We start from the raw sequence: 23821 nt of genomic DNA, 5'->3' as shown, positions 1-23821 counted from the left end.
CAGGATCATTTTAGACCAAAAAATAAAAGCTAAAAAATAAATAAAAAATGTCTTTGCATTGTTGTAGAAATCCTAAATGTTTACAAACTAAGATGTTCTAAATTCTCAATCACTTTAACAAATATTAAATTATTAATGCAAAACCTAATATGGATGAATGGATGGATGAATGATGAATGGATGAACGAATGGATACATAATGTCTCTCTCCACTATGCTGCCCGCAATGATGAAGTTTCACTCACCTCCAGATGCCAAATCCTTACCAATAAAAGCGATGTCGAGGGCTCGCTGTACTTTCTTTCTTATATATAGAAACTTAATTAAATAAGCCTCTGCTGTCGCAGCGTAACGTTCTCAGATGTAGAGGAAAAGTTATTTCCACACTATTGATCCCAATAAACGCTCTTCACAACGCAAATGCTTCAAAGACCAAAACATGGCGGTGCCTTTCAGGAAGCTGTTTGTTTCTTGCTCTTATCTTCACTCGTTAGAGTTTTATGTGGCCACCTGTTACTGAACATTAGCTTGAAGCTCATTTGGTGAGAAACATGTGAGTCACAGCGCTGGCAGACTTTGATTCCAGCTGACTCATCAACATCATTCAAATCTTGATTTTTTTGATGATGCCCAATGAAATGACATCATAAAAGTCTGAGCTGAGTTACTGAACAAAGCAGTTTCACACAGACTGGGACAAAACAAACACATCGAACACATGAGATCACACTATTATCCAATAAATATGTCAGATCTCATCCGATCCGTCCAAATTCTCTCTGTAATCAGAGTCAAAATCAGCCGAAACAAAAGTGACTTTCAGACCTGCAGCAGATTTTATAGCGAGTGATAAAGAGAACGAGGAAGTAAAATAACTAAACTGTTTGTCATCTTGCTGAGTGATCAAATGTGAGATGGAGAGAATTCAAACACTGCAGGAAGGAAGAATGCTGAGTGAAAACATTCGTTATTGGCTTCAGGGTCAAAGGTCAAACTGGCCAGAGGTCTTTTAATGCAGAATCTACTGGTTGAAACACAGAGGTTGCCATGTTTGGTCCAGTTTTAAGGATAAAGTGTCTCTGCCAGAGTTTATTATGAATTATGATTATTTATGCACTAAAATCCTGATAACATGAACATGTTTCTATGGATTTGTTTATTCTTTAGGATTCCAGTTAGTTTTGTTCAACAGATTTCTGTAACAAGTTTGTTTTAGCACAATATACTGAACTTTAATTTTTACAGACTAAAATTTCCAGTTGAAAGTTAAAAGTGTTTTCTTTTTTTGTTCTTGTTTAGATCATCAAACACGTCTGAATATCAGAGAAACTGACAAGCAGCAGGAGAGGAAACGGCCCGGCTCTTGTTTAATTATAAATTAATGTAATTAATCGTGTTTTGTGTTTCACCGCTGGACCTGCTGGCCTCTCTAATCGACCGTCTGATTCTGATTCTTCTGTTGAAAGTCGGCAGAGATGGAAAAAGGTCAAATGTTTTGCACAGTCAGCACGTCGGAGAGCGAACCTCAGCATCTCATCAGGCGTCTCGTTCCCAGCGTGAGAAACTCCAGGCGGCCCACGCCTGATTCTCAGCAGGCCTTCAACGCTAATTCAAACAAAATGAAACACAAACATGGTTTTGGCTGCGGCTCATATTCCTCTGCTTCACGGATGAATAATACTCTAAGAAATGAAGCAGGTGAAGTCGCCACAGTGGCACGACATGAAAACATTCTGATTTCTGTTTGCTGACATGATATTTTTAAGTTAGGTTTTTCTTACTTCAAGTGTAATAAGTCATTTTTGACATGGATTTTGCACACGCTGATGTTGCAGTGATGGTTTGTTTGCGGTGCATTGTTCGTGCGGCGTCAGAATAAACCTGAGGAGACGATGATCATCGAGCGTTCATCATCATTTACCAGATGGAGCTGAACAGCCTGATGATTTGTTATCTCACACTCATCCTCCTACTCCACTGCTGCTCCCAAACACACACACACACACACACACACACACACACACACACACGCACACACACACACACACACACACACACACACACACACACACACACACACACTTTACGTCCTGCAAAGCTGCTAAAATCTCTTCCTCTGCACACGATCTCCCACATTTAATTTACTCCAAAGGACATGAACACTGCAAAAACACAAAACCTTACCAAGTATTTTTGTTCTAGTTACTAGTGAAAACATCTTAATATATTTAATAATTTTTAGAACGATATAGATGCTTGTTTCAAGTCAATAATTTTTTAATATTAATGAGAAAGTGTTTGTTCCCCTAGCAGATTATTTCTCTTATAAAATGTGAAAATATCTAAATAATCAGACGACATAAACTCTGAGTTTACTGTAAAGGCTGGAATAGATGAAGATCTTCCTGTTCTGACGGTTCAGTGCAGAGAAAACTGGATGCAAGTGTCAGATTAACACCAACTACACTCCTTTTAATGTGTTAACAATTTTAATGCACTAATCACATTTTTTGTTTGTTTTTTAGAAACAAAAGTCCCAACCTGGAACTTTCATATTGTGTTTCTGGTACGGCTGTAAATCTGATGCACGAAGTCACTGGGGCATCATTTCTGCTTCCAGCTGGTCTGCCTGTTGTTGTGTTGAAGTTGTGCTAAAAGGAGTTAGCCTGTGTTAGCTAATAGGAAGGGCGGCTCAACTTCATACAGCGACGCCAGAGTGACCTTCATCATGACATCATGACCCTCAGCCAGGTTCACGTTGGGTTTTCTGACTCAGAGACAAACAGGAAACACAGAAAGGAAATCTGGACTCAGATTCTCCGACAAACTGTCTGGTGTCGACCTGCAGAACCGTGTTGACCTGCAGAACCGTGTCGACCTGCAGAACCGTGTCGACCTGCAGAACCGTGTCGACCTGCAGAACCGTGTCGACCTGCAGACATGCTTTTAGGAGAAAAGACACAGGAACAAACTGCAAAAACTGGAAACCTTACTAAGTATTTAGTTTCTAGAGTAAATATCTTAGTACACTTGAAATAAGACAACGCTAACTTACAAGTAACTTTCCAGAAAGATGTCAGAGATTACACTACGTGAATAATTCTTAATATTGATAAAAATATTGATATTTCTGACATTTCAAGCAAAAGTTTTGTATTTATTTGCAGAGAATGACAAATGATTAAAATTAGGGAAAAGATGGAGCGTTTTCAGAGCTCAAATAATGCAACAAAAAAGCTTATATTCATTTAGAAATAACGAGCCTAACGTTTTAACTCAGGACGAAATCATAAATCAGTATCTGGTGGGATAACCTGGAGGTTTTCAGTGCAAAGGGCTCTTCATTTGTTTCTATTATCATATTATTTTACTGAAAACAGAAAAAAGTCTTGTTATAAATGAAATAATCTGCCAGTGGAAATAGTTTTTTCTTTAATCAATATTAAGGATTTAGCTTAAATAAAGCTAAATAATGCTGATATATATAATATTATTTCAAGTGTTTTCATATATTTGTGGTAGAAATGAGACAAAAGTATTTGGTAGGATTTTGTGTTTTTGCAGTGCAGTCAGTTTAATTTCCCTCCAACTGCATAAATGTTTCCTCTATTCGCGTCATTAATCCTCCTCTCCTCAGAACTTCAGTGATGTTTGGTCTAATTCCAGCTTTCAGTCTGACTTCCTGCTGACCTCTGGCTCCAAACATCAATTTTTGCTTCACTTGGGAAGTAAAAACTCCCTGTTTCTGCTCAGGAGGCCAGGAACTCTCCTTCATGTCATTCATCTGTCAGCTTTTCATCTCTGATGCTACAAAATAAAAAAAGTTTTCAGTTTATAGATCTGGAACAGAATCAGGAATCTTTTGCATGGATTTACAGAAAACACCAGCAGGTCTTGCTTTGAATTCCCTTTTTGTTCTTTCACTAAAGAAACCAGGATTAGATCTGCTCAGCTTTTCCAGGACATCTTATCGGTTGGGATAAGAATGTGAGCTCACAGCCTGCTGCCCAAACCCACTGAAGACATTGTTTTGTTTCTGCTCCAGCAGATCTGCAGCCGGCCGCAGTCCAGCCGGCCGGAGTCCAGCCGGCGGCGCGGCTCAGACTTTCATCCTGTTTGCAGGAATACTGACTAAAACCCGGCTAATCCGGGAGCCGGAGGCCGGCTGCCGGGGCCGGCTGCCGGGGGCCGGCTCTGGACCGAACAGGTGGTCCTCCACTCAACAAACAGCTAATGTATTATGTGTGTGTTTTGGGGAGAGCTAATTAGAGTCAATTAGCTAAAAGGCTAGCAGACGCTGCTGTAAACAAACCTCTCTGTTTCCATAGAGCAACACTGGCCTGAAAAATGGGTTCAGCATCCAAGTGAATACAAAACCAAGAGTTATTTTAGTAAATTCTCTGGTTATCGTGCTCTACTAAGCACGATAACTAAGTGTTTTACTAACACTTCACTGGTTTAAACCTCAAGAAATCCTGGATTGTAGCTGATTCTGCTCCACTGGTCCAAATAACTTCAGCAAAAATTAGGAGGTTGTTTTAAATAATTCCTTAACATTGATGAAAACATGCTGATTACGCTGACACAATATGTCATTTCTCCCATTTTATAAGTGAAATATAAACCTATGAAATAAAACTAGTTTATAAATAATGTGCTAGTGGAACTAAGGATTTATTGACTATATCTTGATAAAAGTGACTTTTTTGTTACTTTTCTCTTATTGTGAGCATCAGACTGACGCGCCATAAACCTGACATGACACCTGTTATGAACATGGAGTCTTCATGAATGTTTCAGAATGTGTGAGGCTCTGCCAGCCTGCTGACGGGTTCATTGGAACCGTTTGGGTCACGGCGCCAGCAGCAGTTTGCAGAGCTGAAGCAAACTCTGTAAAAACTTGCAAAATTGCTTTGGCAGCGAAACATGAACGAAAGCTGCTGCCAGTTTCACACAAATATGTCTGAACATGCTGGTTCTTCAGAAAACACTCAGAACCAGCACATTAATCAGATCCAGGTTTGTTGTGCAGAGAGGAATCGGACCGGATCCCGACCGGATCCCGACCGGACCCCGGCCGGCGGAGACCTCTGGTTACTTTATGGTTTCAGATGCGCTTCTGAAGCAGCCGTTGCTGCGTTGTCTGGAACCGGCCAGCGCAGACGTGACTGCTGGTTTAATGAACGACAGACTGAACAGAAAAATTCTCATCAGCCTTTTAAGAAATGAGGGAGATGTGCTTTTAGCCTCAACGGTTCTGGAAAAACAGAACAAGTTCCAGGCAGGCTGGGCGGTCCAGAGCTTTCAGCTCATGATGATAATGACTTTGTCAATATTGATTATATTGTTCTTGCACCTTTCCTGAAGACAAATCTTGCAGGAAGTCCTTTCCGGGTCCAGAAACCCAAACTGAGGCCTGAAGAGCCACAGACTGAAGATCATCCACTTTTATTTTCTCAGTTCCTCAAGAAGTTTTCCTGCATTTAGATAAAAATCTAAGAAAACAAATAATAAACCCAAAAAGCAAAACTTCACCTGAAACATCTGGTCCGATTAACAGACTATTGAAATAATCGGCAAATAATTTAGTAATTAATCGTGAACTGAAGTTTACAGAATCTAAAATATGGCCACTTGCTGAAAGAACCCAATTCAATTAAGCAGAAACTGTTTAGGAAATATAAACATTTGGATTGTAAGATAGAAATAATCACCTTTATCTATCAATGTGTTTTACCCAAAACTCCTGTGGTGGTAAATTTAGCTTCACTTGGTTCAAAATCGGAAAAGAAAATCTCATATTGATCAGTGGATCAAACCAATCACTGCATTGACTTTAAGTTCAGCAGAAAACGCTGCAGATGCATCAAGATGCTTTCACTGCAGTTTAGGCAATAAAATGATTATTTTCTTATTCAAAAGGAATTTAATTATTCGGTTAGTTGCATCTTTCAATATAGTTCTAATATTTTATTAAAAAGTTTAAGTGGTTGAATGAAAAATCAGCAGAATGTGCCTTTTTTGATTTTCATCCGATTAATGGTGACACTCTGAAAAGTGTGGAGTGCATTTGACTCACCACTTTGTAACACAGAAGTTGCAGCTGCAGGTTTTCTGGGTTTTAACCAGTTTGAACATCTAGAAAGTAAAATCTATTCTTCCTGCCAAGCTTCTGCAGACTGGATGGAGAACATCTGTAAATTAGTTTGTTCTCGTTTTAAAGAAACTTTTCAGTCTTTCGACACCAAACCAATCAGTCAAGAAAGAACCGGAATGAATCACAACTCTGAATCATTTCTCCTTTTCTTTTTGAAAGTCATGTGGTTGATTTTTATCTCCTAACAACAAAACAATGAAACTCTTTCGTTTTCATTTTGATATTTTGTTTGTGGGAACAAACAAAAAGTGGAACAGATTTGAGAACAGTAATTGTGACCAGATAAGTTATGGTAAACAGAGTAGAAGAAGAAGCACGCCGTGTCCTCTGCCGCTGTTACATCACTGATTACAGTTCAGCATGAACTGGAAGAGCGATATCAGAGCTAATGGAAGGAAAATTCAGTGGAAATGACCGCCCCCACATTCAACACACAAACACAACCTTTTCACTGGAAGCCGCAACGGCTGCATGGAGCGTGTGTGTGTGTGTGTGTGTGTGTGTGTGTGTGTGTGTGTGTGTGTGTTTGTTGTGTGTGTGTGTGTGTGTGTGTGTGTGTGTGTGTGTGTGTGTGTGTGTGTGTGTGGTGTGTGTGTGTGTGTGTGTGTGTGTGTGTGTGCTAAAATGCCCCAAGCACTCAATAAAACATGGATCGTGTTTTATTTTAGGCTTCTGTTACGTCCTGAACAGCAGCCAGTGGACATCTGAGACGTATCAGATGTTTTCAACGCCTGGATGCAGCTGAAGAACTTTCCACGCCTTTTTTCCCTGGAACCGGACCAGAACGTTGGCCCGTTTCCACTTCACCTCCTCCTAATACTGTGATTAAATCAAACATATCAACTGGATATGATAATGCAACCAGATGCTACGTCCCCGAGAAAGACTTTTAGGAACTTTTAATATCCTTCATAGGATTCAAGAAAAGTCACATTTTGACAATTTTTCTATTAAGTTTATTTAGTAAAACATTAAAAATACATAAAAATGCAAACAAACAAATGATTGAATTGCTTTTTTTCAATAGCAAAATAAACATTTTATCCCCTAAGAACAATAACAGCATTCCTTCAGAGAAGCAATCACATAGCTGCAGCTAAAACTTATTTGCAATTCTTTCAGTAACATCTTAGATGATCAGATGCTTATGGTTCTAATCAAGTGATCAATATTTGGCCAGAAAAAGTTGTTTGATCAATTTTGAACCAGGTGAAGCTAAAACTTCAGTTCTGGGAAAAACATTTGCAAACAAAGGGATTTTTTTTTTATCTTAAATGCAAAAGTTATAATTTCTGTGCCGTTTTAAGCAGAATTACTTCAGCTAACATATGAATCGATTAGTAAACGGTTATTTTAATAATCGATTAGTCACCATTAATCTGACTTTTTACCGGGATGACCATAAAGTGAAGGTATGTATTAATAAAGCGATATAATGACAGAAAAGCCAGTAGTCATACATTAACATGATGAGCTGACCACCTTCAGGTCAAAGGTTAAGATTTTACGTCCAGTTTTTCCACTGTTAGCTACGCAGCTCACTGCTACAGTTTGATTAGCATCTTTTAACTGACGATAGCTTCACTGCATTACATAGATTTTAGATTTTTTTTTATCTAATTAAATCCAAATCAAAAAGTGTTTTTTTAATTAAAGAGTAAAACAACCCCCCCCCTATAATATTTCTTTGATTTCTTGGTTTTGCACCCATGTTAGCGTGTTAGCTAAGACCTTAAATGATGATGTGTTAGCTGCACTGCTAACATGGCAAGTCAGCCATGTTTGAGCTACATAGTGAAGTTTGTTTTGATTTTGTTGGTTATACTGTGTTTGTTGTTACAACACATAAATAGTGAAGGAAATCACTGAGTCTTTTTCTTTAGTGTTTAGATCCAGCAGTGCTACTGCCACCTGCAGGCCCGGCATAGGAAGCTCAGAATGGTTTTTAAATTTTCTGCTTCCTGTCTGGACAGATAATATTCCTAAAATGATAGAAAAACCTGGAAAGTAACAGTGAAATATATCTGCTCATCATCAAATTAATGAAATAATTGTCTGATTTCACCTCTACTTGACATTTCTAGATGTTTTTATTAGACTCAGACAGGTTAAATAATCAGTTCGAGTCAAGAATGAAAAGGTTGCTTGAAAGAAATGACTCATAATTAAATGTTAAAGTGTTGCTAAAAGGACAAGAGGCAGAGATCTGCTTCTTTCATCCATACATGTGGTAAGAAGTGAAGCAGTTCATGCAGTGGGAGGCAGATGGGAGCCCAAATGGAGAGTTTGACTCCTCTCGGTTTCCCACCGTTTCTCATTAACGCCTCTCTCCCACACAAACGCAGAGAGGACGTACGCGGAGAGTCCGGAGCGCTGCGGAGGGAATCGGGCCGGCTTGCTTCTATAATTAGAGGAGCGTTCAGGAGCCGCACTGCTGAGCTGCTGAATGTTTAATGCCTGCCTGCAGGCAAACCTCTCCACACACAGGCTGACGCCAGAGCAGCACAAGGTCTCTGCACATGCATGGAGTTACACACTAACCGGATTAATCGCCTTTATTTCAATAATCAATCAATCGTCAACTGGAAAATCCAGACTCAAAACTGGTGATTTGCTAAAAGAGAAACACAATAATTTATAAAACATATCAACATTTTGCATTAAGGATAAAAAATAAAAGCTTTCTTTGTCAGTATATTTTAGTCAAAGATTTGGCTTCACCTGATTCATGTAAAACTCTCTGATTAAACATCTTTTGCTTTCCAGTTATTGATTTAAAAAAGAATGGATCAGTCCTGCAGTGTATTGACATGAAGTCGAGCAGAAAGCCTGAGCTTTTCTCATGCTGATGTTCCTTTGCTACAAGCCGCTGTTGCTTTTAAGAGAATGTAATACTCTTAATGTATTTCTAATATTGTATCAGCAGCCAAAGAGAGAATTTATATATATTCAACATCAATCCAGACATACTAGGTTGGGTCTGAAGACTCTTTGCAAACAGTGAATCACAGCTGACTCTTGATTTCAGCTGCTGCAGCGAAAACATCTTCTCATCATGACGCATCATCATCATGATGATGACAAGCCGTTCATCATCAGATGATATCTGGAAACCAAACCAGTTCCCATCTGCAGTGAATGCATGAAGCTTTTCCTCCAAACTGCAGGAAACACGTCAACCAATGACAGACAGACGGAAGCAAAACTGCTGCTGATAAAACGCAACATTTGAGCTGCAAATGTTGAAAATCTGCCAGAAAAACATGAAAATTTGGAGATTAATTTGAGACTTTCTAGAAAAACTGAAATTTGTGAGTTTGTATTGTCAGATGTTTGATAGAAACATTCTATTTATTTATTTTTAGAAATTTTTTAGAAAAAGAACATTTAATTTCAAAAGTCAAAAAATTCCAATTTTTGTTTATTCCAAGAAATTTACTGGAAAAAACATAAAAATTTCAGAGTTTTGAAAGTTATGGACATTTGGAAAGTAAGTTCAGAAAATTTTTTTAAAAAAATATCATTTTTGACTTTCAGAAATTTGCTACAAACAAACTGAAAATTTGAGGATCAATTTTAGAAATTTAATTTAAAAAAACAAGAAAAAAAAATCTGAATTCAAAAGTAAAAAAATTGCTAGAAATAACATGAAAATTTTGAAATTATTCACAAAATTTTATACTTTTATTTTATACATTTTATATAAATGTATGAGTTTGAAAGTCAGGTATTTTATGGAAAAAACATGAATATTTTTTTACTTTTGAAGCTCAGAAATGTCCAAAATCTTTTCTAGAAAATCTCCAACGCTGATCTGTAAAGCTGAGCGTTTTGGTGGATGTTTATTTCCTGCCCTCGAGGCTGAGACTGATGACAGGACTTGAACTCTTGCTGCTGGATGATGAAGCTGTAAATGTTGCATCCAGACGCGCAGCTGCTGCTGCTGAACCTCACAGCCAACATGGACCCGAACCTCCACCGCTCCGCTCCGAACTGACGCGATTATGACCGAAATCCGCTCCACGTCTCGGCTTGCCGGGGTAAATCTGACATGAGCGGGGGTATTTAAATCCACGGGGTGTCTGCAGCGGTACTCACCCCGGCCGGCGACGCCTCGGTCCTCCTGGCTGCCCCGGAAGGCCCAGGCCGCTGCGCGCCGCGCCGCTCCGGTCCGCGCTGCGGGGCTCCGGGGTTTCCTGCTGGGCGGACCCGGCCTCTGGTCCTCCTGCTCGGGTGAAACTCCGGGGATGTTGCCGCTGCCGCTCGTTCCGCGCCGCGTCGCGTTGCTCACTGCCGCTCCGCCGCCCTGCGACGTCGAAGGCGGAAAACCCTGACCATGACGTCACCTCGTCAGCTGAACGGAAACCCCACCCTGTGACGTCATACCCGTTCAACTAAACGTTACTTATATGAAAGAGATCAGAATAAAGTAAAACAAATATGGACACAAAACATTAAAAATGAATAAATTTTTGCCACCTATTGTTGAAACGTTTATAATAATAATACATAAACGTCTATATAGTTAATTTAACTATAATGACATTAAATAGAATAATAACCAGCTTAACACTAATTGTGTTAAGGAATAAATACAGGAGTAATAATTATTCATCAGACAAATTGGTCCTAAAAATTACACGTCTCCATTTCTTCTGCAGAAAAATGTAAAAGTGTTTTGAATATTTTCAAGCATAATATCAATAGTAACTGTGAACATTTCAGAAAAAACACATGACTTGTGCTTTAATAAGTTTTTTTATCTATAACATTGACTTTCTTTGAAACTGAACAGATTTCTGCATTTTGTGGTGAATAAGATGACGTGTTGCTGTAAAGTGTGAACTGTTGCATTTGCCCTTTGGGTCTGGTGTGACCTGCAAAGGAGAAACGCACAGCAAGAGTCTAAAGTTATTGAATCATAATAAATGTTTTAACTTTTAGAAACGTTGACGATATTCACCAGTTGCATGTTATTTCATGTTTGTTCCCTTCAGCCTGATTTAGTTTAATATCCGACCCATTTCTACATTTTAGGCTCCAGGTCCAAAATAAATGATTTTTAAAATACTTTTTAATGTTCCAAATTCTTAAGGGTGTTCTGTCACTGAGATAATAATCCTCTGAGAGTTTTAGGCGTTTTTTCCCATTTTACTTGCAAACGCATCGTAGATATCCCATCATGATAATTCTCATTTCAGTTCTGGTTTCTAAATTCTCCAGCATCCGACGTTGGGGTCAGCAGGGCCGGATGTAGGAGGAAAGGGCCCGGGGCTGCCACCAGTTTTAGCGCCCAAAATAAAATATTCAGGCAACTTGTGGTATATTTATGGATACACTACACTTTGGTTGAATTACATTAATAAAAATACAACAATAAATCGCCTCTGATGAATGTCACTTTACATGTCTTTGATGTTTTGCTCAGCAGAGGAGAAATATTTCTAAAACATTTGATCTGCATATTTAACTTCAGATGTTTAAAATGGGTGTAATTGTGTCTAAATGCTTTTTTAGTTTCTGACCGTTTGTCAGAAACTAAGCAACATAGGATGCTACGTCACACCGTGTCATAGGGACCTTGAATACTTCGGTACTTTCTTTTAATTTCTGACCTCCAGTACTCTGCTCTGTCATAGCAGTAAAAGGTTCCTGATCTCTTCACAAAAGCTCTTTATTTATCTGAATGACATCCGATAATTCATGTAAATGCAGTCAGGCATTTTAATCTCAGCTCTGCAATTTTCTCTCACAGTGAGAAGCAGGAAAAGCTTTTCTGTATAATTTCCAGGGAAGTCGTTACAAACAGCTAATGCAGTGCAACTTCCCGTTGGAGGTTAGATTTTAACGCATCTTTAGAATGAAGAGCAAACCTGTTTGAAAAACAAAACGAAGCTTTGGACCCGGATCTGACATTCAGCCCTGCAGCCGTTTATTTATGCTGCTTGATGTCGGAACAAAGAGGAAAGCTGCATCGCTTGGACTGGAGCCAGAAGGAAGTTTTGTCCTGACAGGTTTGAGATTAAATAAATCTGACGACAAACAAAACTGAAATTAATCAGCTATAAACGCAACAAACCCAGAAACACAAAGAGCCTTAAAAACAAAACGAATGTAAACCAACTTCATTCAGGATTCTTTATTTTTATTCTTCTGAAAATAAAACGAAACTAATTATGTTTAATAACTTAAAAATGTTTTTTAGTTACTCTGTAATAAGTCAAACATTACATAGATTAATTAGACAACCCAAGCTTATTTTTCTTTTAATAATTTCAGACAGGAACGAAGGATTAATGAAAATAATTTAATCCCCGTTTAAAGGTTTGTTTCTGACAAATAAACTTTTGGAACATTTTAATTTAGTAAAAATGACATTACAATTTTATTTTAGTTTATTTATTGCTTTTAAACCGTAAAATTTCTTGCTTTCAAGTAAAATGTAAGTTTTGTCTTATTTCATAGATATTTGCACTAAAACCTTGACCAGGTTTTGCTGCAGGTTTTGCGTTTCTGCAGTGCATTTAACCGGAGCTTCAAAATTTTGACCTTTCGTAACATTAAAGATTCGTTTCAGTTGTTTCCTGATTGAAACTTAATTAGGCATGAAATGGGATTCTTACTTAATAAGCCACTGGCTCCATAAGCATTCTTCACTGCTTGTTTCCAAAACTCGTTTTAAAAAATGTTTTATTTGTATTGAAAGTATAATACAGGTTTTTAATGTGGATTCATGTCCCACTTAGTTTCATCTGTTGTAACAAACGGAGTGGCTAAAGCAGTTCCAGGCTAACGACGACAACATTTTAGCTTTTTTTTTTAATGATCTTTGTGTTTGAAGTAGAACAGAACCAGGATAAAATAAATATTTCTACAGACTTGGGAATGAAATCCGTGGCTAAAATGGACCAAATGGAAAGAATGCACACAGACAGACAGACAGAAGATGTGATGATTGTAGAAAAGCAGGAGGTTTATTGGAGATTAGCTGGTTCATTCATAATCTACAGGGGATAAAAATGTACTTTAAGACGGAGCCTAACAGCACAGTGAGTTCAGTCTATCCTCCGTTTGATCACCTCAGTGGGCCGGAGCAGCTCAGACTTCAACCAGCTGCAAGACAAGAGGGAGCAGGGGAGACAAGGTTCTGGGTGAATCAACGGCAAAACTCGACTGAAATGCTGGAGCTTCTTTTTGTCTCGGCCCGTTTTGGCTGATGGTCACATTCAAGAAGCATAAACTAAACTCACAGCTTTCTAAGGAACAAACATCACGGGTCAGAAGGTTAGAGAGACAGAAGCTGAAAAGGTTCAAGAATCAAGAGATTTCAAATCTAATGCCACCAGACCTCATGATAAAAGTGACAAAGTGCTTTACATCACAACACAACTCCTGAAATTCACTGTTTTATGCCCAGAAACACAAACTGAAGAACTTATCAATGAGTCGGCTAATCACAGGATAAAGGAACATCAGTACAGGAGGAGGAAGAGGAGGATGAAGAAGAGGAGGACGAGGAAGAGGAGGAGGACGAGGAGGATGAGGAGGAGGAGGTCTCCCTCCTCCCTCGCGGCTCCCCACAGGACGAGGTCCAAACCAACAGGTGAAAGCCATCTGGATGCTTATTGACTGTATTTTGTGAACATTCAGGTTTAGTAATCTAACATGTATCTGTTTAGAAATGTAGAAAAAAAAGCAAATTTGAAAGTAGCTCTGGCCCTTTAAATATGGCAACAGACTAAAACATTAATCACAAGTAGAAATACAGAAGAGATCCAATCATCATCCATTAGATGAATGAATGTGATGCAGTAAAACTTCATTTTGCCTTCAGCTGCATGTTTTGCGCTATAGAAGGAGCAGTAGGTCAGGCTTTCCACCTCCTCACTGCTGTTTTACATCAGATCAAGAGTTTTGTCTGTTTGCCATGTGGAAGACCAGATGCTGCTTTTGGCCTCCATACTTCTGCTGCCAGGTTTCAGATAGAAACACGAGTCCTTCGGGCAAACATGGATAAAATAAGCTCTAAATTTGACACAGAAGGTGACAAGTTGAGTTTTTGTAACAGGAAGAAGGAATAAAACGTGAATAAAAACGGGAATAAAGAAACTGCAGCGCCAACAGCAGGAAAACAACAGACTGTACAAACTGATTAACGCCGTGTTACAGGAAATTTCTGCTTCTCTGCTGAAAACACGACTCTGTCCATTTCCCAGAAAAAAAAAAACAAGGTTCTGATTGATTTTACCAATTAACCCGGCCCATAAAAGCTCCCTTTCTAATGCATGGGGTCATCAGAGGGCGGCAGCAGCAGATGGTTGAACTAATGGATAAACAAACGAGAGAACAAGATTCACTACTTCAGAGACTCAAACACGAAACTGATTCTGACTCAGTTCTGGTTTAAAAGCGATAAAACTGCAAAACCAGAGAAACGATGGAAATATTACCGAACAAAACGATTGGTAAAATGAAAACTGCAGCTCATCAGCAACATTTTAACTCTTACGTCAGTTTTAGGGTTGCAACCAACAATTATTCCAGTGATCGAATATTCTAATTTTCTAACAATTTTTTTTTCTTTTTAAATAAAATGATCATTTATCCTCTAAAATGCAGGATGTGTGTAACCTGTGTAAATATTTTTGTACATTTTTGGCTCTGAATACAACGAACCTTTTTTTAGTGTATTTCCTTCAGTTAACAATTTCTAAATTAGTAAAGCAGCTCAGGATAAATTCAATAATGGATTCATCACAATCCGAATGATTTATTTCAAACCCAATTCTGATTCCTGACGTTTCTAGAAGATTAATTAATGATGGGATCTGTAAAAAGTCTGCAAGAAAAGGCATGATAGATGAATGTCTTTCACATGAAAACCAGCATAAAACTGGTTTGATGCAAGCAGCACATTTAACATGCAGATCAGTGATTCTCAGACGTCTCATCTCCTTCCAGTCAACAAAACTATTATAGTTGCTTATCCAATAAAATCTGAGTTTTCATGGAGGCAGAAACAACAGCAGCTGATTTTATCATGTAAAGCGTAAACATCCGTCACCACTTTTAGTTTGAAACGCATCTCCAGCCCTCACACATCGAGACGTGAACAACTTTTTCTATGATTATCCACACCTGGAAATGACACAAATCTTATTTCAGGAAAGATGAAGTTATAGGAGGAGAAGAAGAATCCAGTCGGGACAGTTAGAGTCCAGAAAACGAAGGTCAACACTGAGGAAATGTTTTCTACAGAGTCGCATTCAGATCAGCTAATCCAGTCACGCATTCAACATGTTGTCACCACGAAAACGAGAGTACGACTGGCTCTTTAAGCTCCAACTTTCCTTGTTTACATTCCAACGTTAATCTCCAACGAGGAGGGGAAACGAGAGGAAGGAAGGGTTAAATAAAGGAGACTTGGTCTTTACAGGCGGTGGCGCGGGCCGGGGCGGCCGTGGCTGCGGAGAAGGCGGCCACGATGGAGGCGAACACCACGCCGGGGCTCTGGGAGGCGTCCACCGCCGCGTGCAGACCCCGGGCGCTGTAGTACTGCACCAGGGGGGACGTCTGCCTGTGGTAGGCGTCCAGGCGGGAGCGCAGCGTCGTCTCGTTGTCGTCGCTGCGGCGGATCAGCGGCTCGCCCGTCACCTGGGTGGAGGAGCAGAAAGATCAGGATGGGGCCTCAGGAGGGAACAATCACTTACAGGTGACCTGTTGTACTTCCTGGAACCAAGGTCAGATAACTAAAACCAACAGAACTATAAAATCTGAAAAAATGGCAATTAATGAGGAAAAAAAACTATAACTAACTGGAACACTAACGTGCGCTTATAAAACTAAAACATAATGAAACTATAGATATAACATCCTTTGTTTTTATATTTATGAATCTAAGAAGCAGGAATGTGAAATTGATTCCTCCTCCTGAAAAGTTTTACATCAGCAAATTAATGCTAAGCTAGCCCGCAACATGGCGACAGCAAAAGTTTGGAGAAAACAATGACTGAATTTATTTTTATAAAATTGCATCTTCTGTTTATGGACTTTCCAAAACCTGTTCATTACATTTTAGCACAAAGTCAGAAAATGAGATTTTAGTCTGATCAGTTCTGCCTGTTTTAGGGCCTCTGTCACTTTAAATCCATGCAAGCTGCTGGCCACCACCCACAACCCAACGTTTACACCTGCATTTGAAAAAAGTTAGTACCAGAAGCACAATTACACAATCTTTGAAAAGCAGAAATGGAGCCTCCTGCACAACCAGCAAGAATTCAGCAAGTGGGTTCTGGATGGTAAGACAACAACTTTTCTTTTCCAGTGCAGTGGTGCCATGGAGACAGCTCAAAAAACATCAACTTAATGACAAAAAATAAACTAATCACTTGGGCTTAAACAAAAAAAACCCAACTCAAATCTAAGCACAAAAGTGTGCAGGATGAGTTTGTGCAATAGATTCCCTTTAATTCCTGCGTGCTGCTGCCTGTTACAGCCTGAGCTGGAGACAGGAAGCAGGAAATGAGCAACAGAAGCACCGAGCCATCGAGTCAACACACACTGACAAGTTGTGACAGTAAAGCAAACAACCGCAAGAAATTCCCAACATGCATCGTTTCCGTGTTGCAGCTGTAAACACTTCAAATTACAGGAACATTTTGGATTATTTATTCAGAGGCTGAAGAATGAAAACATTTAAATCAGTCAACTTCTATCTTAATTATAATCCTCTAATCTGACATGACAGGGAACAAACAGGGAACTACAGGGAACAAACAGGGAACTACCCTGCAAGCCTCTGGAGGATCCTCCACCTTGAGGTTCCCTAGGCACCAGCAGCTGCTCTCTTAATCCTCTTTATGTCTGTTTCTGTACAAACCATATTTGTCCTGAATCAGCCACAAATCTCTTCACAGTACAATAACGCTTCAGTTTTAGTTAAATATCTCATGTTTTCATACCTTGTCATACGGCACGAGGTTAATGTTTCACTACTTTATTACACTATCTGATCTTCGTTTCTCCTTCCCATATTGCTTGAACCCTGCGGCCTGCTGAATAATGTGGAACATCCTTCTTAAGTAGATTTCCTTTAATTGAGCTAAACTGATCAACCCAGATTAATTATAGTGATTCAAAGAGCCCTGACTCACAATACCACCTATAAATTTAATAGCGCAACAAAAAATGTATCTTTATGACACTTCAATCCAATTTGCATAACAATTTGGAACAGGGTGTAATAATGAAACCCATTTCTTGTAGAAAAAATAAATCTGCTTATATTGAGATGCAGACACAATCCTGAAGCTCTAAAGGTTTCACTATAACGAAGCCATTCGGGTCCAGATCCAGTTCTGGCAGAGCTTTTGTTGTCTGAGAGCCATTCTTACGTCTGCCATTATAAAAAGGTCAGTGGACGTTACAAAACATGCTCCACCAGTAGTCATTCCTGCCCACCTACATGGAGACGCAACAGCTTTTCAGACTGAAACTGGGTCACAGCTTTCTGAAAAAAAAACCAAAACGTGTCTGAAAGTGAAAAGAGTTTAGTTACTGAAAAGCAGCTCAACTCTGACCCATTTCCAGCCTGAGTCACGCAGGCGGGCGGCGGGTTGCTCAGACCGTCCCCTCAGGAGGCCGGAGCAGAAACTACTTACGTCATCCTTCATGTGCTGTTTGGGGGGGTTGAACTCCTCGTGGTAGGAGCGGCCGCTGGGCTGGTGGATCAGCCTGAGGAAGCAGAGAGCGGGTCAGTGAGTCACTGTCCTTTCACATCCCACACCATGTCCTACTTGGACCAGCCGGCAGCGGGCGGCGCCGTCCCGATGCGACACCCGCAGACTGCGTAAACCGAGGTCGAGTCGGGTACGATGCCGTCGAGACGGCAGCTAAACATTTCACAACATGCTGCAGGCCAATCTGAAAGCTGCTTCGCCTCAGACCAGAGAGCATCGACTTCACCACAGATCTTCCCCAACGAAGGCGGAGCTGGAAACTTCACTCACTCAGTCGGTTATGGAAATGATTTGGCAGAAACCAGCTGGCCAGGCTGTTTCCCAACTCAACAGACCGATACATGAACATGGAATCTGAATATCACTGCAGACCTGAACATTCAGAGCCACATAAACACAGTTACAAAGTCAGCCTTCCATCACCTGAAGAACATTTTGCCAAAACTCAAAATCAAACTAAATTGTTTAACAACTCAAAAAGCAGCTAATTTACATCAATGCCTCTTATTTGTTGGAAGGAAGATGGAGCGCATCGCCCCAGTTCTGAAGTCTCTGCAGCTCAGAGTATAAACTGTAAAATCCTTCTGCTGGTTTATAAATCACTGAACAATTAATCACCAGAACACATAAATACAACTTTACACACATATAACTTATGTACACTTTTGGAGGGGGATTTTCTTTAAATCTAGATTCTACAAAAACAAAACCAAGATTAATGTTTCATCTTAAACACTATGAAGACGAGATAACTGTAGAAACATCCTTAATAAATGAGGATTACTTTATTTTGCACTAAATACTATCTGTCAGTAGTTCGTCATTGTGGCCAATTTTGCTTTACGTCAGAATAGTGGACAAGGGGACACACAATTAGTCACCGGGCCGAACTTTGGATATGCTCTACCGATCCATTTTCTTGAGAAACAAATATAAATACAGACAGTATCAACAAATGAATCACAAAAATTTGTTTTTACAGTTTTAAAGCTGATATTTCGGTACCAACTCTCCAGATTTGGCCTTGCAGTACTTTCTAAAACCACCAGGGGGCAACAGCCATGTCTATAAGGGGAATTCTCATTTTTGAGGATAAATAAAATGTAGAGAATTTTTTACTAAATCACAATTCAGTTCTGATTTTTGGGACCAGGATTCGGTTCAAAATCCTCTTGAAGAGTTTGTCTCAGAAATCTGTTTTAGTTTACAGAACAGACAAGAAACGCAACATTGTGATCACAACTCTGAAAACCACGTAAATTATGAAATATGTAGAACCTCCAAGATGTGGGCCTTAAAGTACATCATTTATTTAAATAAATTTTTTAGTTCAAAACTTCCTTCAACTATATTTTCAGCTCTGATTCATCCTACAAAACCAGGAACAGGCCTATTAATAAACATAATTTAACAAGTGAAAACTTTGGTCAGACTTAGAAGGTCGACATAACAACCTGAAAGTGAGCTGCTTTCCAACTCCAGCCCATTTCTGAGGTAAACACTAACGATTCGCTGTAAGACCTTCCTGCTGCAGGACGCTCCAACACCTTCAGGACACCTTCTGCTAATTGCATGATTTCACGCTCTGCTTGTTTCCAGCATTATCACTCTGTTCCAGACTCTCCTGAATCAATGTGCCGACCCGACCGGGATTAAGACGCTGAGAGCATGAGGACCGTCAGAAAACCAAGTGGACTTTTCCTCCAGCTCCAGGACAGTTAGGGGTCAACCTTCCTGGCTCTATGAAAATAAAACTTTTCTGAATATACTTTTGGCGTGTTCTTAGGTTTAATGAAGAACTTTCATAAAATACTTTATTTGTGATGTATTGACTGTTCGGTGCACTCCTTCCTATTTGGACCCACAGTTTGCCAAGAACAGTGGTTCCCACTTTAACAGTAGCAAGTTATTCCTCCTTCAGCCGGTTAGAATAGGTCGATACAAAACATGTTCCTTACATTTTTAACAAAATCATTCTTGGATAATGAGATTTTAATCTCTTAATGAAAATGGTTGCAAACAGATGCGCAATTATACAACTGTACGCTTTTGAAAAGCAGAAGTGGAGCCTCTTGCGCAACCAACAAGAATGCAGCAATAGGTTTCTGGATGACAAGTCAAAACAAAACCACTTGTCTTTTCCAGCAGCCATTATACAGCAGATACCATGTGACAACATGAACAGTTCTGCTATGGGCTCTTTATTCTTTAAAGGGGCACATGATGCAAATTTAACATTTTGTAAATATTTTTGTTCTTCCATTTGGGTTTCTACCTCTTCTAAAAAAATTGCAACAACTTAATGTTTGTTTGTGGTTAAATCAACACTGAAAGTGCAGCTAGATGAAGCTAACTTGCTTTAAAATCCAGGCTAATGTTAAACTGTAATAAAATAATTTATTGTCGAAATGCAGGATGACACTAATTGTTCAGAAACGTTATTCTGTAAGTTTTGAGGAAACAAAAGCAGTGCTGTCGTGATTAACAGCTTACAGGCGACACCTAGTGGTCAAATCTGCATCCTACACAGCATTTCCAGTCAGGTTACTGGAACTGCAGCTTCACAACAAAACGTTGAAAAACAAAGTATTTCCAGGGTCAAGTTTGTACTCTGCTGTTCCTGTTTAGTCTCATCCTGGTTGATCCCTGAACGCAGCAGGTTTTAGACCAGCTCAGACACGTTGTGACTGCAGCTCCGGTTTCTTGTGGCTCGGAGCCAAGGCGTTTATCCTGCAAGTTAAATTCTGGCTGTGGATCAGAGGAGCGGCTGTCATGCATGACTCAGCTTTCAGTTCTGGCTGAAACGAAACACACGATTGGTTCGTTTTTCCGTGGCTCCTACCTGCCGCAGATCCGCCGAACCAGCAGGGAGTCGTCCACGGAGAACTCGATCACAGAGTCCAGCTTCTCGTCCCTTTTCTCCAACAAGTCGTCCAGCTGGAGGACAAACAGCACAGAGGACGTTCAGCTTCATTGTTTGTCTTCATCAATACGTTAGATTATCTTCCCTTGTTAGTTTCACAGAACTCGATGAATAAAATATGAGGAATAAAAGTCGTTGCGAACCATTTCTGCTTGTTTGACTGTTCGGGGAAAGCCGTCCAGCAGGAAGCCGTTCCTGCAGGCGGTCGTGTCCAGGTTCTTCTCTATGAGCTCCACCACCATCTCATCGCTGACCTGCAAGAAAAAGGAAAACGCTCAACAACGTCCTGCAACTTTATCTACCTGACAAAGCTCTAGAAACTTGGCAGATAGCACAGTGTTTAATTAACTGTCACCAAAGCCACAGGAAGCACCAGCAGCCTCTAAATTAGTAAAGGAAATGACATCACAGGTGGTAATCATGATGTCCTACGAATCCCACTGACAGAAAACTAAACTTTAAAGGAACAAACGCAAAGCTACGGATTCCTCCTGCATTTTACCTTCAGTTCATGACAAAACCTACAAAGACAAAAACAGTTTGAAAACACATCCACTTTAATTACAATACCGATATCTGAGGTTTGGTATCGGCTGATAACGATCCGATACAGAAAAACAGCTAAACTGACTTTAAAAGTGTTTTTCAAACACAGACAGAATGGACTGAATGACAAATTTATTTGATAACTCACTTAGTAAAAAGTTTTCACTAAAACAATATTTTACTCAAATTTCCCACCAAACTAGATTAGAAAATACCTTAAAATGACAAGTTAGACACATGCGGCTCAGATATTCAGTCTGGTTGTCATGTGTGATTTTATTTTTTTGAAGGGACGATATGAAAGCAGAAATGTTTTACCAGCTTGCCGGAGTCCATGGTCTCCTTCAGCCTCCTGCCGAGCTCAGAGCCTGAAGCCACCATGGCCCTCAGCATGTCTCCTGTGGCCAGGTGGCAGACGCAGTACTTCTCCGCTAACCGGGGAGCCTGCAGGGGCCCCACACACACACACAGACACACACACACACAAACTTAAACTTACCTAAACAGATTTGTGAAAAGAAACAGCAAGCTTTGTGCTTAGTTTTGTCACTTTATTTTTCTTTTGTCTTGTTTGTTATTGATGTTCAGCACTTTGTTTCAGCTGTGGCTGGCGTTAAAGCGCTTTATAGAGGAATTTGATGATGATGAATTTACTTTGAAAGAGATTTTGCAGTTGGGAAAAGTTCAGACGGAGAAACTGAGACATTCCTCTTCCTGAGGAATCCCAAGGTGTTCCCAGGCCAGACAGGATATTTAATCCCTAAAGTGATTTCTCTGTATCTCCTTCCTGGGAAAAAGCTCCAAACAGAGGCTGCAGGAGGCAGGGCCGCGCAATTTTAGAAACTTCAGTGATATTATTATTAGTTAGTATTTCTATGCATTTTCTTCAGTCCACTCTTTTTTCAGTGTTTCCATTATTCTGCGACCTTTAACCTGTTGCATAAGGTGACCATCTGCTGCAGTAAAACTCTGTTCAATAGACTCAATGTGTTACATTAGCATGAAAGATGCAAATTTCCAAGACTTTGAATATATTAGTCAACAGGAATTGCACTATGAACAGTCCTTTACTATATGAATATTTCTTGTTCCATCTTGCAATCACTCTGAACAAAAACCAATAAATTCCAGTTTTTTTCCCACACCAGATAATCTGGTAAACTGGGTTAGATTTGGGATCAAAATTGCAACATGTTGTATTTTCAGCTGCTGTGGTTCTCTTTCACACCACTTTGGATCAATCCATCCAAACACTTTGAGCAACTGGTTCCCCTCCTCGCCTGTGGTGGCGCTGTAGCAAGAACTACTGAAGAAAATTGCATAAAAACCTTTCAGCGCAATTCCTTTCTTCACAAAATGCAAATAAAAATGGAGTGGCTTCAGATTTCAGCTGTTGTAGGATTTAACTTTTGTCTTTGGTGAAAGCCCATGAGCCATTTCTCGAGACTCAGACATTTGTTTGGTTGCATTTACCCAGAATTCCTTGCTCTGCCTCCTGCTTCTGCAGTTTCTTGGTGTTTGCATATCCATTAGAGCCAGAGTTCAATTCAACTGAACATTTATAACATTATACAACTATGTATTCCTTAATATTTACAGTCAAACGCTGGACGGGCAGGTGCATAAATTGGAGTAATTTATTTATCAAATTGGAAACCAGCAGAAGCCATTGAGATCTAATTGACAGCTGAGCTTCTTCCCATTTAATGAATTAACCTGATTAAAGCAAACTGGGAGTCGGGAACATGTCCTGTCCTCAACAATGCATTAAGTTCCTGAAATATTAAAATCAGGAAAAAACTGGATTTTGGTTTTAAGCAACAAATAAACAATTTAGCAAAACAAAAATCTTAAAAATTAAGAAATTAAAACATTTTATCGTTCTAGCCTTTAGTCACTGAAATAAAACTGAAATGTAATTTTTAATCACAGAAGCTAATGACAGCCTGAAATAAAGGAATAAAGGTTAAAGTTCTTATTAAGTAGTTATCGATCATGCGCACTTCACCTCTCTCTCCTCGAAGCTAACAGCTAACATTAGCAGCCTTAGCTCGCTGCGAGCCTCACCTGAGTCCCTTTCCCGGCTCCGGGAGGTCCGAGGAGGATGGCTCGGATGCCGTCCTGTACATCAGCTATCGCCTCCTTCAACTGCGCGCTGGGGGCCATAACAGCAGCGGAGGGGGGCGACACCACGCAGAAACTTTCCAGAAGTCTGTCGGTGCGGCGCTGCTGACACTTCAGCCAAGTTGGCCAGAAAGAACGAGCCACATCCTCCTTTTCAATATGACACCTTAGCCCCGCCCACACCGGAGAGAGTCCGCGATTTGATTGGTTTGCAGGCGAGTCAATTTACGGGTGTCGCACAGGATTGGAGGAGCATAATACCGCTTCCGGAAAACGTTTAAAGGAACGCGCACTATTTTATTCCCCACACTCTTTCGCTGTAAAATATCACTA

The 23821-nt window shown here is 39.8% G+C and overlaps 2 protein-coding genes across 3 annotated transcripts in view; both read right to left on the bottom strand.

Moving 5' to 3' along the window:
- rnf19b (ring finger protein 19B) overlaps positions 1-10467 on the bottom strand; it is a 34343-nt gene extending 23876 nt beyond the window's left edge. The window contains exon 1 of the mRNA XM_055055180.1: positions 10256-10467. The gene's annotated coding sequence lies outside the window, so the exon portion shown is untranslated. The remainder of the gene's footprint in view (positions 1-10255) is intronic.
- Positions 10468-13104: 2637 nt separating this feature from the next.
- ak2 (adenylate kinase 2) lies at positions 13105-23626 on the bottom strand. Of its 2 annotated transcripts, XM_055055358.1 has the most exons (7): positions 23432-23626; positions 21683-21808; positions 20962-21072; positions 20738-20832; positions 17818-17890; positions 15592-15811; positions 13105-13270 (listed from the first exon to the last, which is right to left on the bottom strand). In XM_055055358.1, exons 1-7 carry the CDS (start codon positions 23528-23530, stop codon positions 13263-13265), a joined length of 732 nt encoding a protein of 243 aa, XP_054911333.1. In that variant the 5' UTR covers positions 23531-23626; the 3' UTR covers positions 13105-13262. The 2 variants fall into 2 exon arrangements, with proteins under 2 accessions (XP_054911333.1, XP_054911332.1); XM_055055357.1 differs by lacking the exon at positions 13105-13270 and having other exon boundaries at positions 15551-15811.
- Positions 23627-23821: the final 195 nt, after the last annotated feature.

Source organism: Poeciliopsis prolifica, unplaced genomic scaffold (genome assembly GCF_027474105.1).
Source record: "Poeciliopsis prolifica strain line A6 unplaced genomic scaffold, Auburn_PproV2 SCAFFOLD041, whole genome shotgun sequence".
NCBI lineage: Eukaryota > Metazoa > Chordata > Actinopteri > Cyprinodontiformes > Poeciliidae > Poeciliopsis > Poeciliopsis prolifica.
This window is presented reverse-complemented; position numbering and strand designations above follow the sequence as displayed.